At 43.9% G+C, this 21,066-nt stretch overlaps 1 protein-coding gene and 1 pseudogene across 15 annotated transcripts in view; both read left to right on the top strand.

Annotated features, from left to right (window-relative positions):
- The window catches only part of KIF13A (kinesin family member 13A), a 243,766-nt gene that overhangs the window by 199,118 nt on the left and 23,582 nt on the right, over nt 1–21,066 (top strand). For 9 of the 15 annotated variants that reach the window (XR_011388751.2, XM_089334368.1, XM_008274126.5 and 6 more), the window contains 10 exons: nt 602–751; nt 2,381–2,542; nt 3,067–3,240; nt 9,610–9,761; nt 10,842–10,974; nt 11,164–11,310; nt 14,401–14,439; nt 16,537–16,636; nt 18,288–18,414; nt 19,735–19,790. Coding sequence is in view for 13 of the 15 variants with exons in the window: in XM_089334368.1 (XP_089190494.1) it covers nt 602–751; nt 2,381–2,542; nt 3,067–3,240; nt 9,610–9,761; nt 10,842–10,974; nt 11,164–11,310; nt 14,401–14,439; nt 16,537–16,636; nt 18,288–18,414; nt 19,735–19,790 (1,240 nt within the window). In the remaining 2 variants the exon portion in view is untranslated. The remainder of the gene's footprint in view (nt 1–601; nt 752–2,380; nt 2,543–3,066; nt 3,241–9,609; nt 9,762–10,841; nt 10,975–11,163; nt 11,311–14,400; nt 14,440–16,536; nt 16,637–18,287; nt 18,415–19,734; nt 19,791–21,066) is intronic. The other 6 variants (XR_016234740.1, XM_008274127.5, XM_089334367.1 and 3 more) reach the window with 1 other exon arrangement.
- LOC149126774 (small nuclear ribonucleoprotein E pseudogene) lies at nt 16,736–17,146 on the top strand (annotated as a pseudogene).

Raw genomic sequence — 21,066 nt, 5'->3', positions numbered from 1 at the left:
TTACCTTAGGGAAATAAAGTGAAGGCAGTGTTGGAAGGCTTGCTAAGTTGGATGAGTAACACAACAAGCAATCCCCACACAGATGGAAACCAAGTGAAGAGAACGTGCAGCAGATTCTTACTTGGCTCCATCCTTACTCCATCTTAAGTAGAATGAAGTGAATGGGTGCTGCTTTGTCAATGTGAAAAATCGGCTTAGCTGATGCCAAGCATGGATTTTGTATTCATCAGCTTATGTTACCGTGCCCTAAGCTCTGATCGCAGCTGGTGCCTCACTGAGAGTAATCTTAGTGTGCGTAATCCATTTTTCAGATGTCAAGAACAGAAGTGAAAGTCAGCAGAGGAGATGAGGGGAAGCACGGGGAGCGAGGAGGGACAGCCTGCAGGCAGGACTTGACGGGATGACAGACAGGTGTCACTTAGTTCCCCACCACACAGGCCCCTCCCACGTGTGGATTTTGTTTTACTCATGTGACATGTGCCAAGTTTCTTGTGTGTTTGGATAAACGCTTCCTTAAAAATTGCTTTTGAATAATGCTAATGCTAAATAATCTGATTTAAATTAATGTTTTGTTTCCTACTGGCCTGTCCTTACCACTCAGGCAAAGAGACTCTACGGGAAACGAGGCGACCCTTTCTACGAAGCCCAGGAGAATCACAACCTAATCGGGGTGGCCAACGTGTTCCTCGAGTGCCTCTTCTGCGATGTGAAGCTTCAGTATGCAGTTCCTATCATCAGCCAGCAGGGGGAGGTGAGGACAGGCCGCTCCGGACAGTGACAACCCTCCAGGGGTGGGGGCTGTTTTTTTCCATTTGAGCTATTTCTTAAGGTAGATCTAGAAACTAGGGCAGCTGAATTTTCATTCGTTTTTCTCTACTAATCAGTGGTGTTAGTAGAAATTATCAGAATTAATTCATGGTCATAAAAGATTACTATAGCATGTTTTATGTTTGCCTTTCAAGTTTTTGTTGTTTTGATCAAACTGGAAATGCTTTGGAAACCAGATTTAGCTCTGTGTCCTGTGTTCATTTCTCTTTTTAAAGGTCATCTCAGACCTTTGTGATATATTCCTTACTTGCCCCAAAGTAGTTTCAAGATACAACTTGGAAGAATTACTTTGCAATCGAAATATTCAAAGAAAACAATTTAAATAACTCATTGTTACACACACACACACACACACACACATACACATTTCTTTTAAACTTACATTTCAGTTATGAGGTATATTGACCTATGGGTCTAAGACATTTCAGGAAATGTTCAAGTTCAAAACTTTTTTTTAATTTTACCCATTTTGTCAACCAATATTTATATTTTCAATGTAACAACATCCTTTCTTCAGTAACATACACACTTGAACTGTTTCCAATCCAGCTCCCTGCTAATGGGCTTGGGAAAAGCGAAGGAGGATGGCTCAAGTTTCTGGGGCCCCTACTCCCGTGTGGGAGACCTGGATGAAGCTCCTGCCTCCTGGCTTCAAGCTGGTGCAGTGCTGGCCTTTGCAGCCATCTGGGGAGTAAACGAATGGATGGAATATCTCTCTGTCTCTCCATCTCTCTCTGTAACTCTTATGAAATAAACAAACAAACAAATAAACAAATGGTTTCTTCATAGCTGCATGACTTTGTTTATGCTGTTCTTCCTGGAAGAGGTTCACCCACCCCACAAGCTCCTACTTCAGCTTGCTCCCAGCCCCACTCAGAGCCTAGATCCATTCCCTTCTCTTGAGAGAACAGCTGTGTATGGCCACCATCGTGGTCACAGAGCTGGGCACAATTATGGTGAATTTACTCCCATGACGACCTGCACAGGTCTGTGTTACAGCAACTCGCTTATATAGTTGTTGCTAGATTTTGACTTCTCTGTCTTCCCTCTTGACTGAGTTCTGTGCCAGCCGAGAACAGGTCTTTATCTCAGTATTCCGGTGAGGCTAGGCATTTAAGCAAACTGAATGCATGAATGAATATGTGGACAGACATGAATGCTAGATTGTTCCAGGTGGAAAACAAAAGCTGCCTCCAAGCTTTTCCTGGGTTTAAGGTGGGCATTTTAAATAGGGGCTCATAGCTCAGACCCAACGTACACATAGCAGTTGACATTAATGCCAAAGACTTGAGAGAAATTAGTTGATAACATTGGACAAGAAGACAAGTAGGGAGACTCAAGGGTAAGACTGAGGATGGTCCCAGAAGGCAAGTTGTAGGGATGCAGATTCTGGCAGATCTATCAGAGGGGCAATGAGAGTGGTGGTTTCCCGTTGCTGGAGATGGCCAAGCAGAGAGCTGCTCACCGGAGTGGTGCACTTGGGTGTCGATGTCAGGTTGCTGTGGCCCGGGGATGCCTTTTAGCTCCATGGTGCTCTGGTTCCTTGCCCCAGGTAGCAGGACGCCTCCACGTGGAAGTGATGCGTGTTACTGGAGCTGTCCCGGAGCGTGTGGTGGAGGACGACTCTTCAGAGAACTCCAGTGAGAGTGGGAGCCTTGAAGTCGTGGACAGCAGTGGGGAGATCATCCATCGCGTCAAGAAACTGACGTGCCGGGTGAGAGGATGCTCCTGACAGGGCGCCTAGGAGTCACCTTTTGGTGCAAAACTATTTTGTAAGACGTCTCATGAGTGCTTCTCACCCACAGAGTAAAACTTAAATTTCCTGACAACAGATATGGTGGCAGACAGTCATTTTTCCCACTGATGACGGTTGTGTGAAGTTTCCAAAGTCTTTATGTATTTGGCATGCAAGGAACACATGTTGCTTAGTGAATTATGTTTTCTGGTTAAGACTGCATCTGTATCAGAAACTCATTCGTTAGGACGATCTCACAGGGAGGTGTGCGTTTGCGGCCAAGTTTACACAGTGTAGTTACAGAAGTATGGCACAGATTTCATGATGAAAAACCCCTTAATGCAATGGTTTCAAATATTTTCAGAAGTCAAATAGATGACTGATTTACTAATTTACTTTCTCACCTATTCTTAAATTTGATATAACTGAAATTAGAAAATGTGTAGTTTAGTGTTTCCTTTATGGGCATTATAATTGCAATTTTTTCTTTTTTGTCTCTTCAGGTGAAAATTAAAGAGGCAACTGGGCTGCCCTTAAGCCTGTCGAATTTTGTCTTCTGTCAGTACACGTTCTGGGACCAGTGTGAGCCTACAGTGGCCGCCCCAGTGGTGGACCCAGACGTGCCTTCACCACAGTCCAAGGATGCCCAGTACACGGTGACCTTCTCTCACTGCAAGGTACGAACTCCACTGCAGAGTGAGCCACATGGGGGCAGAGGATCAGGCAGAGTCTACAACTCTGCTTGTGGCACATGCCTTTGGCCTAGTGCTTAAGACACTCACCACCCACATCAGAGAACCTGGGTTCAGTTCCCAGCTCCGACTCCAGCTTACTGCCAATGTAGAGCCTGGAAGGTAGTTCAGGTAGTTGGGTTTCTGCCACCCAGGTGGGAGACCTGGATTGCACCCCTGATCCCTACCTCAGTACCTTTACCAGCTATTACAGGCATTGGGGAGCGAACGAGCAGAGGGTGATCTTTCTCTCTGTCTCTGCCTCACAAATAATTTTTTAAAAAAATGCTATTTATAACTTAGACATTTTCTCCATAAGACTTTTTGTTAAATGTACTATTTTCCTGAACTTTGTAACCTCAAAATGTACATCATTAAAAAATCAAATAATTTAGAAATATTTAAAATAAAATCTGAATGCTTACTCCCCGGCGGTGTAACCACCAATGACAATTTACTACTTATTTTTATGAGTAAATGCAGAATTATTCAGTTTGATTTTCAAATTCTTTTTTTTTTTTAAAAGATTTTTATTTGTATTTATTTGAGAGGCAGAGTTATAGGCAGAGGAAAAGACAGAGAGAAGGGTCTTCCGTCTGCTGGTTTACTCCCCTAAATGCCACAATGGCCAAAGCTGGGCCCATCCAAAGCCAAGAGCCAGGAGCTTCTTCTGGGTCTCCTATATGGGTACAGGGGTCCAAGCACCTGGGCCATCTTCCACTGCCTTCCCAGGTGAAAAGCAAAGAGCTGGATTGAAAGAGGAGCAGCTGGAAGTTGAACAATACCCATATGGAATGCTGGTGCCACAGGCAGAGGCTTAACCTACTGCGCCACAGTGCTGGCCCCAGTTTGCTACATATTTTAAAAAAATATTTTCTCTGTCCTACAGCTTCTGAATGGATATGATAAATATGTGCACATACACAAAAAGGCATACAGACATACTTTTATGTTACGTACACATAACTTCTTAAAAACATTTCACAAAAATGAGATCAAGCTATATATATTGCAGAATTGTGGCATCTTAACATGTTGGTTGCTGTAGATATTTTCTTTTAAAAGTAGCATAGCATTCTTCTTTTTTTTTTTTTTTTTTTAAGATTTATTTGTTTATTTGAAAGGCAGAGTTACAGAGAGGCAGAGACAAAATCTTCCATAGGCTGGTTCACTCCCCAAATGGCCACAACAGTTGGAGCTGGAGTCAGGAGCCAGGAGCTTCTTCTGAGTCTCCCAAGTGGGTGCAGGGGCCCAAGGACTTGGGCCATCTTCTACTGCTTTCCCAGGCCATAGCAGAGAGCTGGATTGGAAGTAGAGCAGCCAGGACTCAAACTGGTGCCCATATGGGATGCCAGCACTGCAGGTGGCAACTTTACCTGCTACACCACAGCACCAGCCCCCATAGCATTCTTTTTAAAGAAAATATAAAATGGTAAAGATAAATTTGGATGAACCTACCATGAGACATCATCTTGCCTTCCTGATTTTAACAGGGGACAATCAAAAAGTCATCTCTGAAAGACTGTGTCCTCTGTAATTTTGTTTTTCCCAGTACAATTTTATTTAAATGATACAAGTTTCATTTATTTAGTATGCATAGATTTAGGAACATAGTAATACTTCACACCTTTCCAACCACACTCCAGCCCTTCTTCCTTCTCCCTCTCAATTTTTACAAAGATCTACTTTCAGTTTACTTAATTGTTGTAAGGTTAACCCTACACTAAGTAAAAGAGTTCAACAAATAGTATGAAGGAAAAAACACTTTTCCTCAACAGAAGAGAAAAGGGCCATAAACAATCATCGAATCTCAAAATGTCCATTTTACTCCAATACGTTGCATTTTAGGTACCCTGTTAGTTACCTGTCAGGGAAAACATGATATCTGTCTTTTTGGGACTGGCTAAGTATAATGGTTTCTGGTTGCATCCATTTTGTTCCAAAAGACAGGATTTCAGGGGCTGGCACTATGGTGTACAGGCTAATGCTGATGCCTGCAGTGCCGCATCCCATATGGGTGCTGGTTCGAGTCCTGGATGCTCCACTTCTGATCCAACTCTCTGCTATGGCCTGGGAAAGCAGTAGAAGATGGCCCAAGTTCTCAGGCCCCTGCACCCACATGGGAAGACCCAGAGGAAGCTCCTGGCTCCTGGCTTCAGATGTGTGCGTTTCACACACAGATTCAGATTGCGGCTGTTGGCGTCCAATTGGGGTGTGAACCAGTGAATGGAAGATTTCTCTCTCTTCTCTCTCTCTCTCTGCCTTCACCTTCTCTCTCTATGTAACTCTTTCAAATAAATAAATCTTTAAAAAAAAAAAAGACAGGACTTCATTTTTTGTTTTTACAGTAAGTATTTTACAGCTAAGTAGTACTCTGTAATGTACGTATGCCATAATTTCTTCAGTTGATGGACATCTGGGTTGATTGCATCTTAGCTATTATGAAATGAGCTGCAAGGAACATGTGGTTACAGATAACTCTTTCATATGCTGATTTCATTTGGTTTGGTAAATTCCCAGGAGAGGGATGGCTGGGTCATATGGCAGGTCTATATTCAGATTTCTGAGGTATCTCCATACTGTCTGCCACAGTGGCTGAACCAGTTTACATTCCCACCAGCAATGGATTAGGGTACATTTTTCCCCACATCCTCACCAGCATTTGTTGTTTGTTGATTTCTGTATGAGAGTGATCCTAACTGGGGTGAAGCGAAACCTCATTGTGGTTTTGATTTGCATTTATCTCAAGGCTAGTGACGCTGAGCATTATTTCATATGTCTGTTGGCCATTTGAATTTCCTCTCTTGAAAAATGCCTGTTAAAGTCCTTTGCCCATTTCTTAACTGGATTGTTTATTTTGTTATTGAATTTATTGAGCTCATTATAGATTCTAGATATTAACCCTTTTTCAGTTGCATAGTTTGCAAATATTTTCTCTCATTCTGTTGGTTGCCTCTTCACTTTGCTTTTTTTTGTTTGTTTGGTTTTGTTTTTTGACAGGCAGAGTGGACAGTGAGAGAGAGAGAGACAGAGAGAAAGGTCTTCCTTTGCCGTTGGTTCACCCTCCAATGGCCACCGCGGCCGGCGCACCGCGCTGATCTGATGGCAGGAGCCAGGTACTTCTCCTGGTCTCCCATGGGGTGCAGGGCCCAAGTACTTGGGCCATCCTCCACTGCACTCCCTGGCCACAGCAGAGAGCTGGCCTGGAAGAGGGGCAACCGGGACAGAATCCGGCACCCCGACCGGGACTAGAACCTGGTGTGCCAGCGCCGCAAGGTGGAGGATTAGCCTAGTGAGCCGCAGCACCGGCTTCACTTTGCTTTTGCATTGCAGAAGCTTAACTTGATGTAATCCCATTTGTCAGTTTTGGCTTTGCTTGCCTGTGCTTCTGAAGTCTTTTCCAAGAAGTCTTTGCCTATGCCAATGTCTTGTGGCGTTTCCCCAATGTTCTCTAGTAATTTGGTGGTATTGGCTTATAGATTTAGGACTTTGATCCATTTTGAGTGGATTTTTGTGTAAGGTATCAGGTATAGTTTCATACTTACACATGCAGAGATCCATTTTTCCCAGCACCATCTGTTGAAGAGACTGTCCTTGCTCCAAGGATTGATTTTAGCTCTTTTGTAAAGGTAAGTTGGTTGTAGATGTTGGGTTGATTTCTGGAGTTTCTGTTCTGTTCCATTGGTCTAAATGTCTTCTTTTTGTGTGTGCCAGTACCAGGCTGTTTTGATTATAATTGTCCTATAGTATGTCCTGAAATCTGGTATTGTGATGCCTTCGGCTTTGTTTTTGTTGTATAAAATTGTTTTAGCTATTCAGGGCCTCTTGTATTTCCGTATGAATTTTTAGCATCATTTTTTCTAGATCTGTGAAGAATGTCATTGGTAGTTTGACTGGGGTTGCATTGAATCTATAAATAGCTTTTGGTATTATAGACATTTTGATGAGACTAATTCTTTCAATCCATGAACATGGAAGATTTTTCCATTTTTTAATGTCATCTTCTATTTCTTTAATGTATAAAACATTCTACTTATAATTACAAAAATTCTCATTATAGAGATCCTTGACATCCTTGGTTAAATTTATTCCAAGGTATTTAATTTTTTATAGCTATTATAAATGGGATTGATCTTAGAAGTTCCTATTATGAATTCCAATAGTCTGTCATTGGAGTCTTTTGGATACCCAGGTCAATTCTTAATAGGTATTCATGACCCTTTTTTTTGCAAATTGTGCCAGTTTTTCCTGATTCTACACTTAGAAAACAAACTCATATCACCACCTCTAAAGACTGTCAAGTCTTTCTTCTGAAAACAAATCTCTGATGTTTCATTACCTGTATTCACTTAGTTCTGTTTCTCAAAATAGTTTACTTTTTGTATTTTTTAAAGATTTATTTATTTAGGGGGCGGTGCTGTGGCATAATGTGTTAAAGTCCTGGCCTGAAGCACCAGCATCCCATATAGGTGCCAGTTCTAGTCCCAGCTGCTCCTCTTCTGATCCAGCTCTCTGCTATGGCCTGGGATAGCAGTAGAAGATGACGCAAGTCCTTGGGCCCCTGCACCCACATAGGAGACCCGGAAGAAGCTCCTGGCTCCTGGCTTTGTATCGGCACAGCTTTGGCCGTTGCGGCCATCTGGGGAGTGAACCGGCAGATGGAAGACCTCTCTTTCTGTCTCTATTTCTCTCTGTAACTCTTTCAAATAAATAAAATAAATCTTTAAAAAAAAAAAAAGATTTATTTACTTTAAAGGCACAGTTACTGAGAGAGGGAAAGATGGAGAGAGAGAGAGGGATCTTCCACCCAAATGGCCACAATGGCCAGAGCTGGACCGATCTGAAGGCAGGATTCAGGAGTTCTTCCAGGTCTTCCATGTGGTGCGAGGGCCTAAGGACTTGGGCCTGGTTCCACTGCTTTCGCAGGTGCCTTAGCAGAGAGCTGGACTGGAGATGGAGCACTGGAGACTCAAGCACTGCTGGTGGAGGCTTAACTTTCTGTGCCACAGCTCTGGCCCCTCTCAAAAACTTTCCGAGATATTTGTTTTTATTTTTATTTATTTGCAAGGTAGGCAGAGACAGACTTTCCATCCCCTGATTCACGCCCCAGGTGCCCACAACAAACAGGGCTTGGCCAAAGTGAAGCCAGGAGCCCAAAACTCCATCCAGGTCTACTCCACGGATGGCAGAGACCCAAGCACTGGAGCCATCAACTGCTGCTCCCAGGATATGATTAGCAAGCAGCCGAAATCACAAGCGGAACGGGGCTCAAACCAGTGCACTCTGATTTGGGATGCAGGCATCCCAAGAGGCGTCTTAACCACTGTGCCAAACACTCACCCCTCAAAATCTTTATTAATTATTGTGTTGTTTTTTCTCAAATTTTCTTTGAAATGTTCCCCATATTTCTTTGGATCAACAAAGTTACTTATTTAGGAGGCTGAGATCTGACTCTTCAGTGCATTCTGCTTAACAACTGTTTTAATAAATACTAGCCTGGAGCCCCTTGGTTCACTCTGTGACCTGGGAGGTTTTTCATCTCTAAAATGTAGAGATTATACTAATGATCACTAGGCTTTTCCTTTTTCTAAAATTCTCAATCTGTCTCTAAGTAAAATGAATAAGAATATAGATAGTGTAAAGTGAAATCAGTATAGCACAGCTGTTTCCAAAAATCGAGAGTCAGAGAGCTGTCCCCACCAGAATCCCTCGGAGAGGCTCGTGGGAAGACTGGCCTGGCTTCGTGGCTGCTGCATGGTTCTAGGTGATGTGCCACACTGCACAGTCACCTCAGCACTTACCTCCTCACAGGCAGTGCTTTGTGTTTTTGGAATGAGGAGCTGGGGTGCGAGAGCTTAAGAGCAAGAACATAAAGTCATGAAGATAATCAGAGAAGGTTTAATTCTGTGATTAGTCTGTGCCTATTGAATTATTCTGTGCCAGCAGGAAACCAGAGTGACACTGTGTGCCTAAGAATGAGCCAGGAGCAAAGGAATGTAGGTTGAGCTCTACAGCTGACAACAAGCAAGACTTTGAACAAGTTGCTTTCTTGGGTTTCCTCATTCGTAGAAGAAAGATGCTGAATTAAATTACCTTATAGTTTCCTATGCAGATGTGCATATTCTCTGTTTTTTATTATTATTATTATTATTATTATTATTGTAGTCTACTACACTGAAGAGATGGGTTTAAGGTTGAGATCAGCCTAGTGGCCTCCAGAGTACAGGTGTATTCCATTCAAAGGTGAAAAGGAAACTTCACAGCCTCTTTTATGCACAGTTCTTTTTGTGCTTCTCTCCCTCCTGTTTCTCCTAGGACTTCGTGGTGAACGTAACAGAGGAATTCCTGGAGTTCATTTCAGATGGAGCCCTGGCCATTGAAGTGTGGGGCCACCGGTGCGCTGGGAACGGGAGCTCCATCTGGGAAGTGGATTCTCTTCACGCTAAGACAAGAACATTGTATGATAGGTGTGTACTGGGCTGTGAGCTTCAGACACAGGGTCAAGACGAGGACCTGGACAGGGCTTAGGAATACGGGCTGTAAACCCTGGGACTTGCCACTGTTACTGTGGCCAAGCTGCTTAACATCCCAGAGCCCGTTTCTTCCTTTGTGAAATGGGAATGCTAGAAGAAACTGTTGGGCACAAGAGAAATTCAAGGGGGAAAGAAAAGTTGTTCCAGCAAGAGACTGAAAATCTATTGGTGATAGGATCATAACCTTAAACTGAAAGCTAGAAGTATAAAAGAAGAAAGCAGGAGGACCACATCACATCACAGTTCTGAGTCACTGGTTCTCAGACCCCAGGAAGCATAGGAGAAAAACAAATAAGAGCCAATGCTCATCAAAACACGTTGGTCTGGAATTGAACAGACGAGTCACAGTCTGGCGGTGAAGTGGCAGTTCCTGGTAAAGCTGATCATTTGCCTCTTCTGGGACTCAGCTGTCCAGTCCTGGGCATTTACCTGAGAAAGATGAAAACCTAAGTCTGTTACAGCTGCATACAGGTGTTCACCAAAACTTGGTTCACAGTAAACCCAAACTGCAAACAACCCAGGAGATCTCCAGTGGGTGAACAAGTAAACAAATTGTGGGATTATCCGAATGACAGACTAGTACTGAGCCTTCCTAAAAAGGAGCGGTTGATGTCCATGTACGTGTATCTCGGTGACATTATGCTGAGGGAAGGAAGCCAGACCACAAAAGCGCCCAGGCTGCAGAATTCCATTTATGTGAAGATCTGGCACAGGCAGAACTGATCTCTGTGCTACTGGGGTGTGGGAACTGAATGGGAAGGGGGTGAGCGGATCTTCTGAGTAGTGGTGGGGGTCGGGTTACAGTGGGGATTTCACTGAATCTAAGTTATGCCTCCACAAAATAAAAAGATCCAACACCAAAGAGCTGTTTGAGAGCTCAGCAAGGAAACAATCTGTACGGCATTCATGGCGCTCTCCCTAACACACAGTAAGTGTGCAGTGAGGGGGCTCAGTATGCTCCATGCACTGCGCCTGGACGGTGACCCTGCTGTCGCACGCGATGTGCTTTTGCAGGTGGAATGAAGTGACCCGCAGGATCGAGATGTGGATCTCCATCTTAGAACTGAACGAGTTAGGGGAGTATGCGGCGGTGGAACTGCATCAGGCAAAAGATGTCAACACGGGCGGCATCTTTCAACTCCGACAGGTACCGAGTTTGGTTTTGGTTTCTTTCTTGTTTTCCTCCCTGGCCCTTCCTTCACACGGTTCCTGGGAGTCTTCTAATTGTCTGTACCTTCGTTCCCTGTTTGCCTTCCCTTTCTTCCTCCCTGTCTCCCATATCCCTCCGCGTTCCCATTACCGGCACCCTCTCTGCCCTCCCTCCCCGCCTCTGCAGGGTCATTCCCGTAGAGTGCAAGTCACCGTGAAGCCTGTGCAGCACTCGGGGACACTGCCTCTTATGGTGGAAGCCATCCTGTCGGTGTCCATCGGCTGCGTAACTGCCAGGTCCACCAAACTCCAGAGGGGGCTGGACAGTTACCAGGTAAGACGGAAAGATTTGACATAATATTTAGCGAAGACTGGTTAACGCAGAAGGCAGCTAATGATCCTGATGGGAACCTATTAGGGTGTATAACAGGACTCTTGCCTTGCCTTAACCATAGAAGTGTACCCTCTCCTTATTTACACTTTCATCCATTGCCCTTTTCCTTTCTTAAGATTAAAATACCATTTGCTTACTGTTGATGAGTACTACTCTTATTTATAAACACACATTAATGCTTTGGCAGTCATTCACTTTAGGCAGGTTAATATCTGGTCCAAAATATGATGTCGGATGTTTGGCATTGTTCTCTGGCCTGATCCCCTTTTATTTACATCATAAAATTGCCTCCCTACACTGTTATAATTAACCACTCGTTTCAAAGCTTGACTAATTTTTTTTAAAACTAAAAGCTGTTCTCATGATCAGTTTTGCCCATTAAAATTCATTGCCTACATCTTATGTTCTCATTTTAAAAAATAAAGCCCTAAGAATTGATCTTCACATAACCAGTGAGAGCACTTCAGAACTTGTCCCCAGTGGCCTAGAAGACTGTCTGTGCTTCACCATGACCCCAGTTTCCCTCCTGATATGAATCTGGCATGGGGGAGAGTGAGTGTGTTCCGCTTGGCCCCGTCACTGCTGTGACAGGGAACTGCCTCCCTCCGATCGCCTTCATTCTGCCCTGCAGTCAGGCGTGAGATTCAGCTTCTCAGTTTCCCTTTGAGTCCATGGCATTAGGACAAAGAATTTTCCAGAATCTGCAGATCAGCCCACAGACTATGAGTACCAGGTTTTAAGGAAGGCAGAGCTTTGTCAGGTGCTACCCTCCCTTATTAAGGCCAAAATTACCTCCAGTTCTCAAAGTCTACACTACAATCAATATGAAGGAAGGTGCAAGGCCAAGGTCTGCTCTGCCTGAGACAACTGCACCTCCAGACTCTACCCTCTGTGTGCAGCCTGGGAGCAGGGAACTGGCTTGTGGGCATTCTTATCTCAGTTCCAGGGTGGCTGCAGAGCTGGGTGGAGATGGAGCACTGGTCTGCAGTCTGGAGACCTGAGTGTGTACAGCTCAGCTCCACTAACTCGTTACCCTGCCTGGGAAATTCAAACTTCAAGTTCCGTTTTTCTCTTCTCCAAAATGGTGAGGTTGACTTAATAATTCCCTGAGGTCCTCTCCTACCATCAAATTTTGTAACTTAATAAACCTCTAACGTTAGATAAATATTGAGTTTGTGTGTCCCAAACTGTGGCACAGAGAAGATGGACTCGCAGCTAACAAAATGTTCTTGTTTGATAAACATCAAAAATTGATTATTTATGTTTTCTTTAAGAAAAAAAAGCTCTACCTCTTGAATTAAAACCGATTTTTGTCAAAATATGAACTTTAAAGTAGGGGCCTTCCCCCAGAGCGGTGCTCTTCACAGTGCGTAGAAACAGGCATTAAACTCAAGCTGTACCATGTTCAGGGCTTTTCTTCCCTTGTTGCCATGCTCAGGGTCCTGTCTACTAACATTGTATGTTAAGCAGTTTGTTGAGGGAATGAACATACAGCGTGAACCGTACACGATGGTTAACGTATCCACGGTCAGTAGACTAGCTGAGGAATGTATTCACACCCCTGAAAGTTTTCTCAGACTTTTTCTTAAATATGCATTTTTTACTTTTAATTGACATACTCTACTTTCATTTTTTGTTGCTCGTGTGGTGCCTTGGAATGATTCTTACACAATGACTGAAACCAGTACAGCGTATGCTGGTTTCACAACAGTTTGATACCATGGAAGCTCAGGCCAGTTTTCAGTTATTAGGGGCACTTCCCTAGTCTAAACATTAACAATAAGTTAAAGCTATTTGTTTTCTTACTTTACTAGAGAGAATTACTTCAAGGTCAATTATTTCTGGATTAGGCTTGCAATTAATGTTAGTCATATAACTGCAATGATGGTTACCAAACTTAAAAACATGGTGTATTTTGAAGTATAGTTATGAAAATAATCTTAACTATGTGTTTAATTTATTGGTTTGAGAGGCAGAAAGGTAAGGAGAGAGAGACAGATAGACAGAGCTCCCTTGTTATGGTTCACTCCCCACATGCCTGAAGCAGCCAGGGTTGGGCCAGGGCCAAAATCAGGAGCTGGAATTTCAATCCAGGTCCCTCACATGAGTGACAGGAACCCAAATGCTCAAGCCGTCACCATGATCTCCCAGGGTCTGCATCAACCAGAAACTGGAGTCAGGAGCTAGAGCCAGGACTTGAACTTAGGCACTCTGATGTGGGACACAGGTGTCTTAATTTCTAGGCCAAATGCCCACTTCTCAACTATATCTTTAAAGCACGGGTTCTTAAAAAAGAAGGTTCATATCTTTTCTATGAGTCAAAAACATTTACTGATAAATCTAAATCAAAGGCTTCTATCGAGGTTCTGTTTCTAAGGAAAACTGTCTCAGTCAAAACCCTTTTGTTTTCAAAATATTTTTGCCAAGATTGTTACTTTATGTAATCATGATAAAATATTGCCATATGTTTGGGACAGTTGGGATTTTTTTCAACTGATTGTTAGAGTTAATAGTGGCTACTGAGAAATCCACGTTACTCAGAATAGTGCCTAATGCTTTGACAGCAGTATTGCAGTACAGAACCTTGTATGTTCATAGCCATGGGCTCCCCAGGCGTTCCCTTGATGATTTCATCAGCAGGAGTGGTGTGCTGCTGCCAGGAGCCAAAGGCCTGGCTGCCAGTCCTGACCTGCCACTATCTGTGTGATCTTTGGGTTAAATCATTTCAGCCTTTGTTTTGTGTCATGACTAAAAGAAAAATCGAGCAAAAGAATCTCTAAAATCCCTTATAGGTTTGCCATTTGTTGTTTTTAAATGGCTGCTCTCTTTGTTTAAAAAATAAGGTCTTAAAATGGTATATAAGTGAATTCTACGCATTAGACCCTTTGGAGAGTCAATGAAATGTGTTACTTTGCTGATGTTGTGTGAGCTGTTCATTGTGATATGCGTGTGAAGCTTAAAGAATGATTTTTCCTGTGTGTTGTTTGAGAAACAAAATGCATGTCCTTTGTGTTTATTTTTTCCTCCCAGAGAGATGATGAGGATGGTGATGATATGGATAGTTATCAGGTATTGCTGCTGCTGTCAATCCTGTGGCATGGGGCACAGCTACTGCTAATTGCCAGCATTTGCAAAGCGGAGGCCTGGGAGCTGAGAGGAGGAGCAGAGAGCAAGAACATGCAGTGTTTCACTTGCTTTTGATTTGCTTTGTATTTAATCAGGAGTACAGTACTATCTCTGTAGATTTCTCTGCAGTTCAAAATGTGTATCAAGATACTGCATTTTTGCTATGCCATCTTGCTAGCTTGTAAAGCCTTGCTACACAAGACCAATACCTCTACATTTAAACATGATTTTTTTAAGATTTATTTATTTATTTGAAAGGCAGAGTTACAGAGAGGCAGAGGCAGAAAGAGAGAGAGAGAGAAAGAGAGAGAGGTCTTCCATCCGCTGGTTCACTCCCCAAATGGCCACAATGGCCAGAGGAGCCAGGAGTTTCTTCCAGGTCTCCCACATGGGTACAGGGACCCAAGGACTTGGACCATCTTCCACTGCTTTCCCAGGCCATAGCAGAGAGCTGGATCGGAAGTGGAGCAGCTGGGACTCGAACTAGCGCCCCTATGAGATGCTGATGCTGCAGTCAGCGGCTTTACCCGCTATGACACAGCACTGCCTCCAAAACTGGTGATCTTAAAAACTACGCAGTTATTCATCCATGCTCTTTAGGGACTCTTTTGTCTTTCCTATGCTAAACTGCTTGGCTTCTTACATCTAAGAGTCTTGTATTATTTTCATGTGCACATAGCTTTGTTTTGTTAGCCAGTTTTCTTCTAAGCTAAGCTTAGTCCTCTGTAACATAGAACTTAAATCTCAGCTTTCTTTCATTATAAATGAAGAGGAAAAAATATGAGGCTACTTCAGAAAGCTCATGGGAAAATAAAATAAAAAGATTTTATTTTTATGCAAAAGTAAATTTGAAATCCATACATAGGTTTTTTTATAATACACATTTTGTCCACATTTTGTGACCCTTTTGAAAATTTCCTTGTATTGCATAACTTCCAAAAATTTATGCCAAAATAAATATATGTTTTAATTCCATTTTCCATGAGCTTTCTGAAGTGCCCTCATACTTGCAAATGTGAAATTTGCCTAGTCAGTACTGACTGGCCCGGTGTCATGGGACATGGAGTGATAGAATTGTAATCAGAGCAGCAAATTAAGCTTGAGGCTTCTGAGTTCAAGTCCCAGTCTTTGTACTGATTCTCCCTGCAAGTTTAGAAGGATGTTTGCCCACTGTGCCTCCTACACATAAAATAGGGGTACATTGTAGGGAAGTCCCAGAGGCCTTCCGGTGTCTATGCCTGAAGGATTAGACTAGGGTTAGGCAATTCAGAGTGTTTGGAGTAGAACGGAATGATTTTTCTTTCCTTCTTCATAATTTTAATTAAAAAGTAAGCAAGCAATAACAAATGTTAGGGGAAATATCTCCTGAACCCCTGGGATCTCAGCAATGCCGTTGACTAACGTCCTGGTGCTATTCGTTTTCCTGCCCCATTGTTCACAGTGAAGCCAAGAGCCTGCTTCTGGAATTTCTTAAAGCATGGCTGACTTGCATGTTGGGTTTTGCATGGAGATTTGGGATTAGCTTCATGATCGTGCTGGACTTAAAATCTTTGCAGCAAGTTCAAAGGGTTCTCTGCCGATCTATCTATGCATTCCAAAAAACACAAGTTGTCAGCCATTGAATGATGGACTATCAAAGTGCCTGTCATTTCTCATTTCACGTGCTGTTATGTGATTTGATCTCTCTTCATGCTGTCCTGCCTAGAATCACAAACCTTTCGGTGAATAGCTGCAATTTAAATACACACACACACACACACACACACACACACGTCATCCAACAGTTGCTATAGTTTGAGCTTGTCCTGCTTTTACATATAATTACCCCTGTGAAGATCCAGGGGCTCTGGTTGCTGGATGCAGGCATCCTTGATCAGCATGCAATGTTAACTGAGGCCTCTTTGCTTTCTTGCATATTAATCACACAGCAATATTCAATGGCCCTTCTAATGGAAAGTTTCCTAATCAATTTAAATATCTGTATAAAAAAAAGAGCAGTGGAGACCCTCTGTAAAAAAGACTTTCCCTCTCTGCTGTCAGGAAGAAGACTTAAACTGCGTCAGAGAGCGGTGGTCAGATGCCCTCATTAAACGACGAGAATACCTGGATGAGCAGATCAAAAAAGTCAGCAATAAAAAAGGTATGTGAGATGAGACTCTTGCCATGGTGGGGAGTTGTCTTCTTCCCTTAAGTTTGCAGTGGTGTCTTAGTTTTTTTTTGAACTTGTGAGAGTTATAGGCATTTGGTAATCATAGTGTACATTGTTGATTTAAGAAGGCTCTGGATTTGAAAATAATACATTGAATTCTGGAAGCTGCTTTCCAAGGTAGCGTGTGCATCCAATGTGGTCTTTGTGAGATTCCACTATGGCATACCATGGACAGGGTCAAAAGTGGAGGAGGTGACGGTGCAGTCCGTCAGCCCCATCTTCAGATACTTGCGAGATCTCAAATTCAAGTGTGGCTCTATGAGCAAGTGAACTTGCAGATAGAGGGCAGTATCCCTGGTTTTGGTGAGTACATAGCCTCATATTAGATGATGCAGAAGAGATTAATTCTAAAACAAAGTCAAGAAAACTGGATGAGATCACTCTATAAGGAGGAAATACTACTTTGCTACAAAGTGTCTCCAACTAGGAATGATCAATGAAGTGAGAAATTATTAAGAAAGTAATACAATGTTTTTTGTTTGTTTTTGGTGTCCTTTCATTAGGAGTGTAGTTCTAAAACATTTGCTCATATTGTTTTGATTATCCTTATGTTATTAAAAGAAGACAATAAATATTGTGGGATTTTTATCTAAAATAATAATAATACATTTTCATAAAAACTCCAAGTTATGTCATAAAACTATGACACTAAACGTCAAACTAAATTTTGTTTTGATGAACACAAATGTGATTAATATTCATAGTCAATCAGAGGTGTCACAGAATCCGAGATGCAGGACTTAAGAGCAGCAAAAGGGTCCTCTCTAAAACCACACTCGTTGCTGCCCAGCTACTGTTGGTGCCTGTGCATTCAGCTGTTTCGGGATCAGCCTCACAGCTCTGCTGGCTGCCACCCAGCTCCACAGGTGCAGTTTACTCGTGCCGGCAATAGGCTGCAGGGCTCGGCAGCACAGCTCTGCTCTTCAACTCCTCCCTTCTCCTCCTGCCTTCACCGGCCACTGGTTGTACTTGATTCTGCACCAAAGGACACATCACAAATGTTAGTCCTTTACATGTAGAAGATAGGAAACATTTCCCTCCGGAAGACACCGTGACCTGACATGCGACGTCAGTTTGCACTAAGCCTGCGGGTAAACAGATCATTCTGACTGTACCAAGGGAGCCCCAGAACTGAAGTTCAGGTGCGACGGTTTCAAAGTCCCATTCATGATGAGCATAAAGGTCAAGAAAGTCAGTGTTACCCAGTGGTGTATATGGTGTTTTCCCCCTCTGTCTTTATGAAGTGGTGTGTGGCTTTATAAAGCAGTGCCACATCATCCATCACTTCATTTGATGCTTCCAGTGCTGTCCCAGTGCTCTTTCTGCTGTGCCTGGCCTAGAGCGCCTTAGGCTGCGCTGTGTCCTAGCCTCTTTCAGTTCACCTGGGTGTTTATCCGTGAACTTCAAAACCTCAAAAAAATCTGTGTGCAACACAGCAAAGGTTTACACAACAACTTTGGCTATCACTGAATGAAAATGTCTTTGGTTTAAGTTTAGATTCTACAGTGGGAAAAAAGAAGCTAAAGTTAGAAATTGTACTTTCTCTCTCACTGGCACTCATCTCCCTCATCCTGTTCTGCAGAGAAAACAGAGGATGACGTGGAGCGGGAAGCTCGGCTCGTGGAGCAGTGGGTAGGGCTGACGGAAGAAAGGAACGCTGTGCTGGTGCCAGCCCCAGGCAGTGGGATCCCCGGGGCGCCCGCCGACTGGTGAGGCCACCCTTCCTGCCGTGCAGGCCTGGTGGTAGTGGTGCGGATTGCCGGTGGCGAGAGCCATGCCAGACGCAGCAAATGCTCACTGTGCTGCTCAGGGAAGGGCCTCCCGTCTCTAATGCTCCCCTCCCTTTATTCCAACTCCCCCCACATGGGGAGCCAGAATGCATTCATTCCCTGGCTAGGAATCCAATACCCCATTCTTCTAGTCCTCTGAATAAGCAACCTGAACATTGTTTCCTGATCTCCAGAAATTATTTTATTTTGGCTCAAAAGAAGGGTGTTTCCAGAGTACACCTAAAGAGTTTCTGCCCTCGTGGTAGTATTATAAGAATTCAGGAAAATAGACGTAAAATACCTACTGCATTATAATATAACCTTGCATGCCCTAGTGTATATAAAATGCCTTCCATGCCCATTCATTAACAGTAGCTGCTGCTGCTTTATATTCTCGTTGACATTCGTATTACAACACTACGTCCTGCCATTTATGAGCAGTCAGATTCCCTTTAAGCCCAGAACGTTCAGGCCCAGACAGCCTCTTCTGGACAGGCATAGAAACAATAGCGATGCCATTGGTTTCGCCGTTGACAAGTGCCAGTGCAGTCAACTTTGTGGTCAGCTGTATGGAAGGAGACTTCTCTCCCTGCAGATTCCACTGTTGGGCTAGACTCCCACAGCTCACGGGCAGGACTTCTGCCAGCCTCTTCTTAGGGACACCCGGCTTGTTATCAGTCTTGTTAGGCTCCTCAGAGCCCTCTCCTCTCCTCAGTCTCTCACTTGAGGTGCTTTCAAACTTCAGATCAGCTTGAGCGTTTGTCCCACGTAGTCCCGGGTCCCCTCCTCCTTACTCTGACTCGGAGACATGATGGGCCCAAGACCTTTGTTCTAACAGGCGATGCCCAGGCAGCTGAGGCTGCCCTCTCCTGCACACAGCACCCCTTCATCCATGTGTTGCATTCACTCCTCCTTTGAGCTTTTCTAAAGGATCATCTGCCTGGTGTACCCCCTCTAAGCCCTGACACCACTCTACCAACACCCCCATCCCTTGTACTGATGATAGAATTATTTTAAAAAGCCTTGAAATCTCTTTTCCACTAATTATGTGTAAGTCATATAGCTGGTAGTCCTTTTTATATCATGTAATTCCATGCTTTGTATTAGCAGGAAGGTCAAGAAAAGTGAAAGTGCCAGTATTCCATCAAGAGAACCTGCATCTGCATAGTGGTTCTCTTCTGGGCCCGTGTTTGAAATGTTCTATCTAGCAAAATGTCACACATGTATTTTATTATAATTAAATGTTGTTATCACATTTAGGATCCCACCTCCTGGAATGGAAACTCACATACCAGTTCTCTTCTTGGATTTGAATGGTAAGTAGAGGCCGACGCTGTGGCTCACTAGGCTAATCCTCCGCCTGTGGCACCAGCACCCCAGGTTCTAGTCCTGGTTGGGGTGCCGGATTCTGTCCCGGTTGCTCCTCTTCCAGTCCAGCTCTCTGCTGTGGCCTGGAAAGGCAGTGAAGGATGACCCAAGGGCTTGGGCCCTGCACCCGCATGGGAGACCAGGAGGAAGCACCTGGCTCCTGGCTTTGGATTGGTGCGGCGTGCCAGCCACAGCACACCTGCCATAGTGGCCATTTGTGGGGTGAACCAACAGAAGGAAGACCTTTCTCTCTGTCTCTCTCTCTCTCTCTCTCACTGTCTAACTCTGCTTGTCAAAAAAAAACAATTACTCTGAAACATTAATGCTTATAGAAACTACCTGGGAAAGTACTTACCCCCACAGAGATTCTCTTTAGACTCAGCAAGGGCCTGGGAACCTGCATTTCTGGCTACTGCAATTTGCTCCCCGCCCTTGGTTTTTAGGCCATTGTATAATCGCACTGTAAGCCCATGTTAAGAGTTGTCTTTTAGTATAGCGATGAGATCGGACTTGGGCCAACTAAAACAATGATTTTCAATGTGTTTTGTGAGTAAAACCCTTGTCCAAGTGACATCATAAATGGAACCATCTTTGGAGAAATGGAAAGCAGAGTTGCTGAGTTTGGGAGGAGGCAGGCTCCTGGCAGACCTTTCTTCCAGACACTGAAACTCACACAGCCTGGGGGCCAGTGCTGTGGCACAGTGGGTTATGCCGAGGCCTGCTGTGCAGTCATCCCATGTGGACACTGGTTCAAGTTCCAGCCGCTCTGCTTCCAATCCAACTCCTTGCTATTGTGCCTGGGAAAGCACCCAGTGCTTGGGCCTCTGCACCCACAGGAGAGACCTGGATGATGCTCCTGGCTCCTGGCTTTGGCCTGACACAGCCCTGGTCATTGCAACCATTTAGAAAGTAAACCAGTAGATGAAAGATTCTCTCTCTCTCTCTCTCTCTCTCCCTCTCTTTCTCTGTAACTCTTTCAGATAAATAAATGGATCTTTAAAAAAAAATGAATCCCACATTGGTTAGGGTATTGGAAGATGATCTTCCTCATATTTCTTTTTTAAAAGATTTTATTTGTGGGCCGGCGCCGTGGCTCAATAGGCTAATCCTCCACCTTGCGGCGCCGGCACACCGGGTTCTAGTCCCGGTCGGGGCGCCGGATTCTGTCCCGGTTGCCCCTCTTCCAGGCCAGCTCTCTGCTATGGCCAGGGAGTGCAGTGGAGG

Source organism: Oryctolagus cuniculus, chromosome 5 (genome assembly GCF_051225735.1).
Source record: "Oryctolagus cuniculus isolate XC-2025 breed Fujian yellow rabbit chromosome 5, ASM5122573v1, whole genome shotgun sequence".
Classification (NCBI taxonomy): Eukaryota; Metazoa; Chordata; class Mammalia; order Lagomorpha; family Leporidae; genus Oryctolagus; species Oryctolagus cuniculus.
Note: the sequence above shows the minus strand (reverse complement) of the source record. Positions and strands in the feature narration are given on the sequence as shown.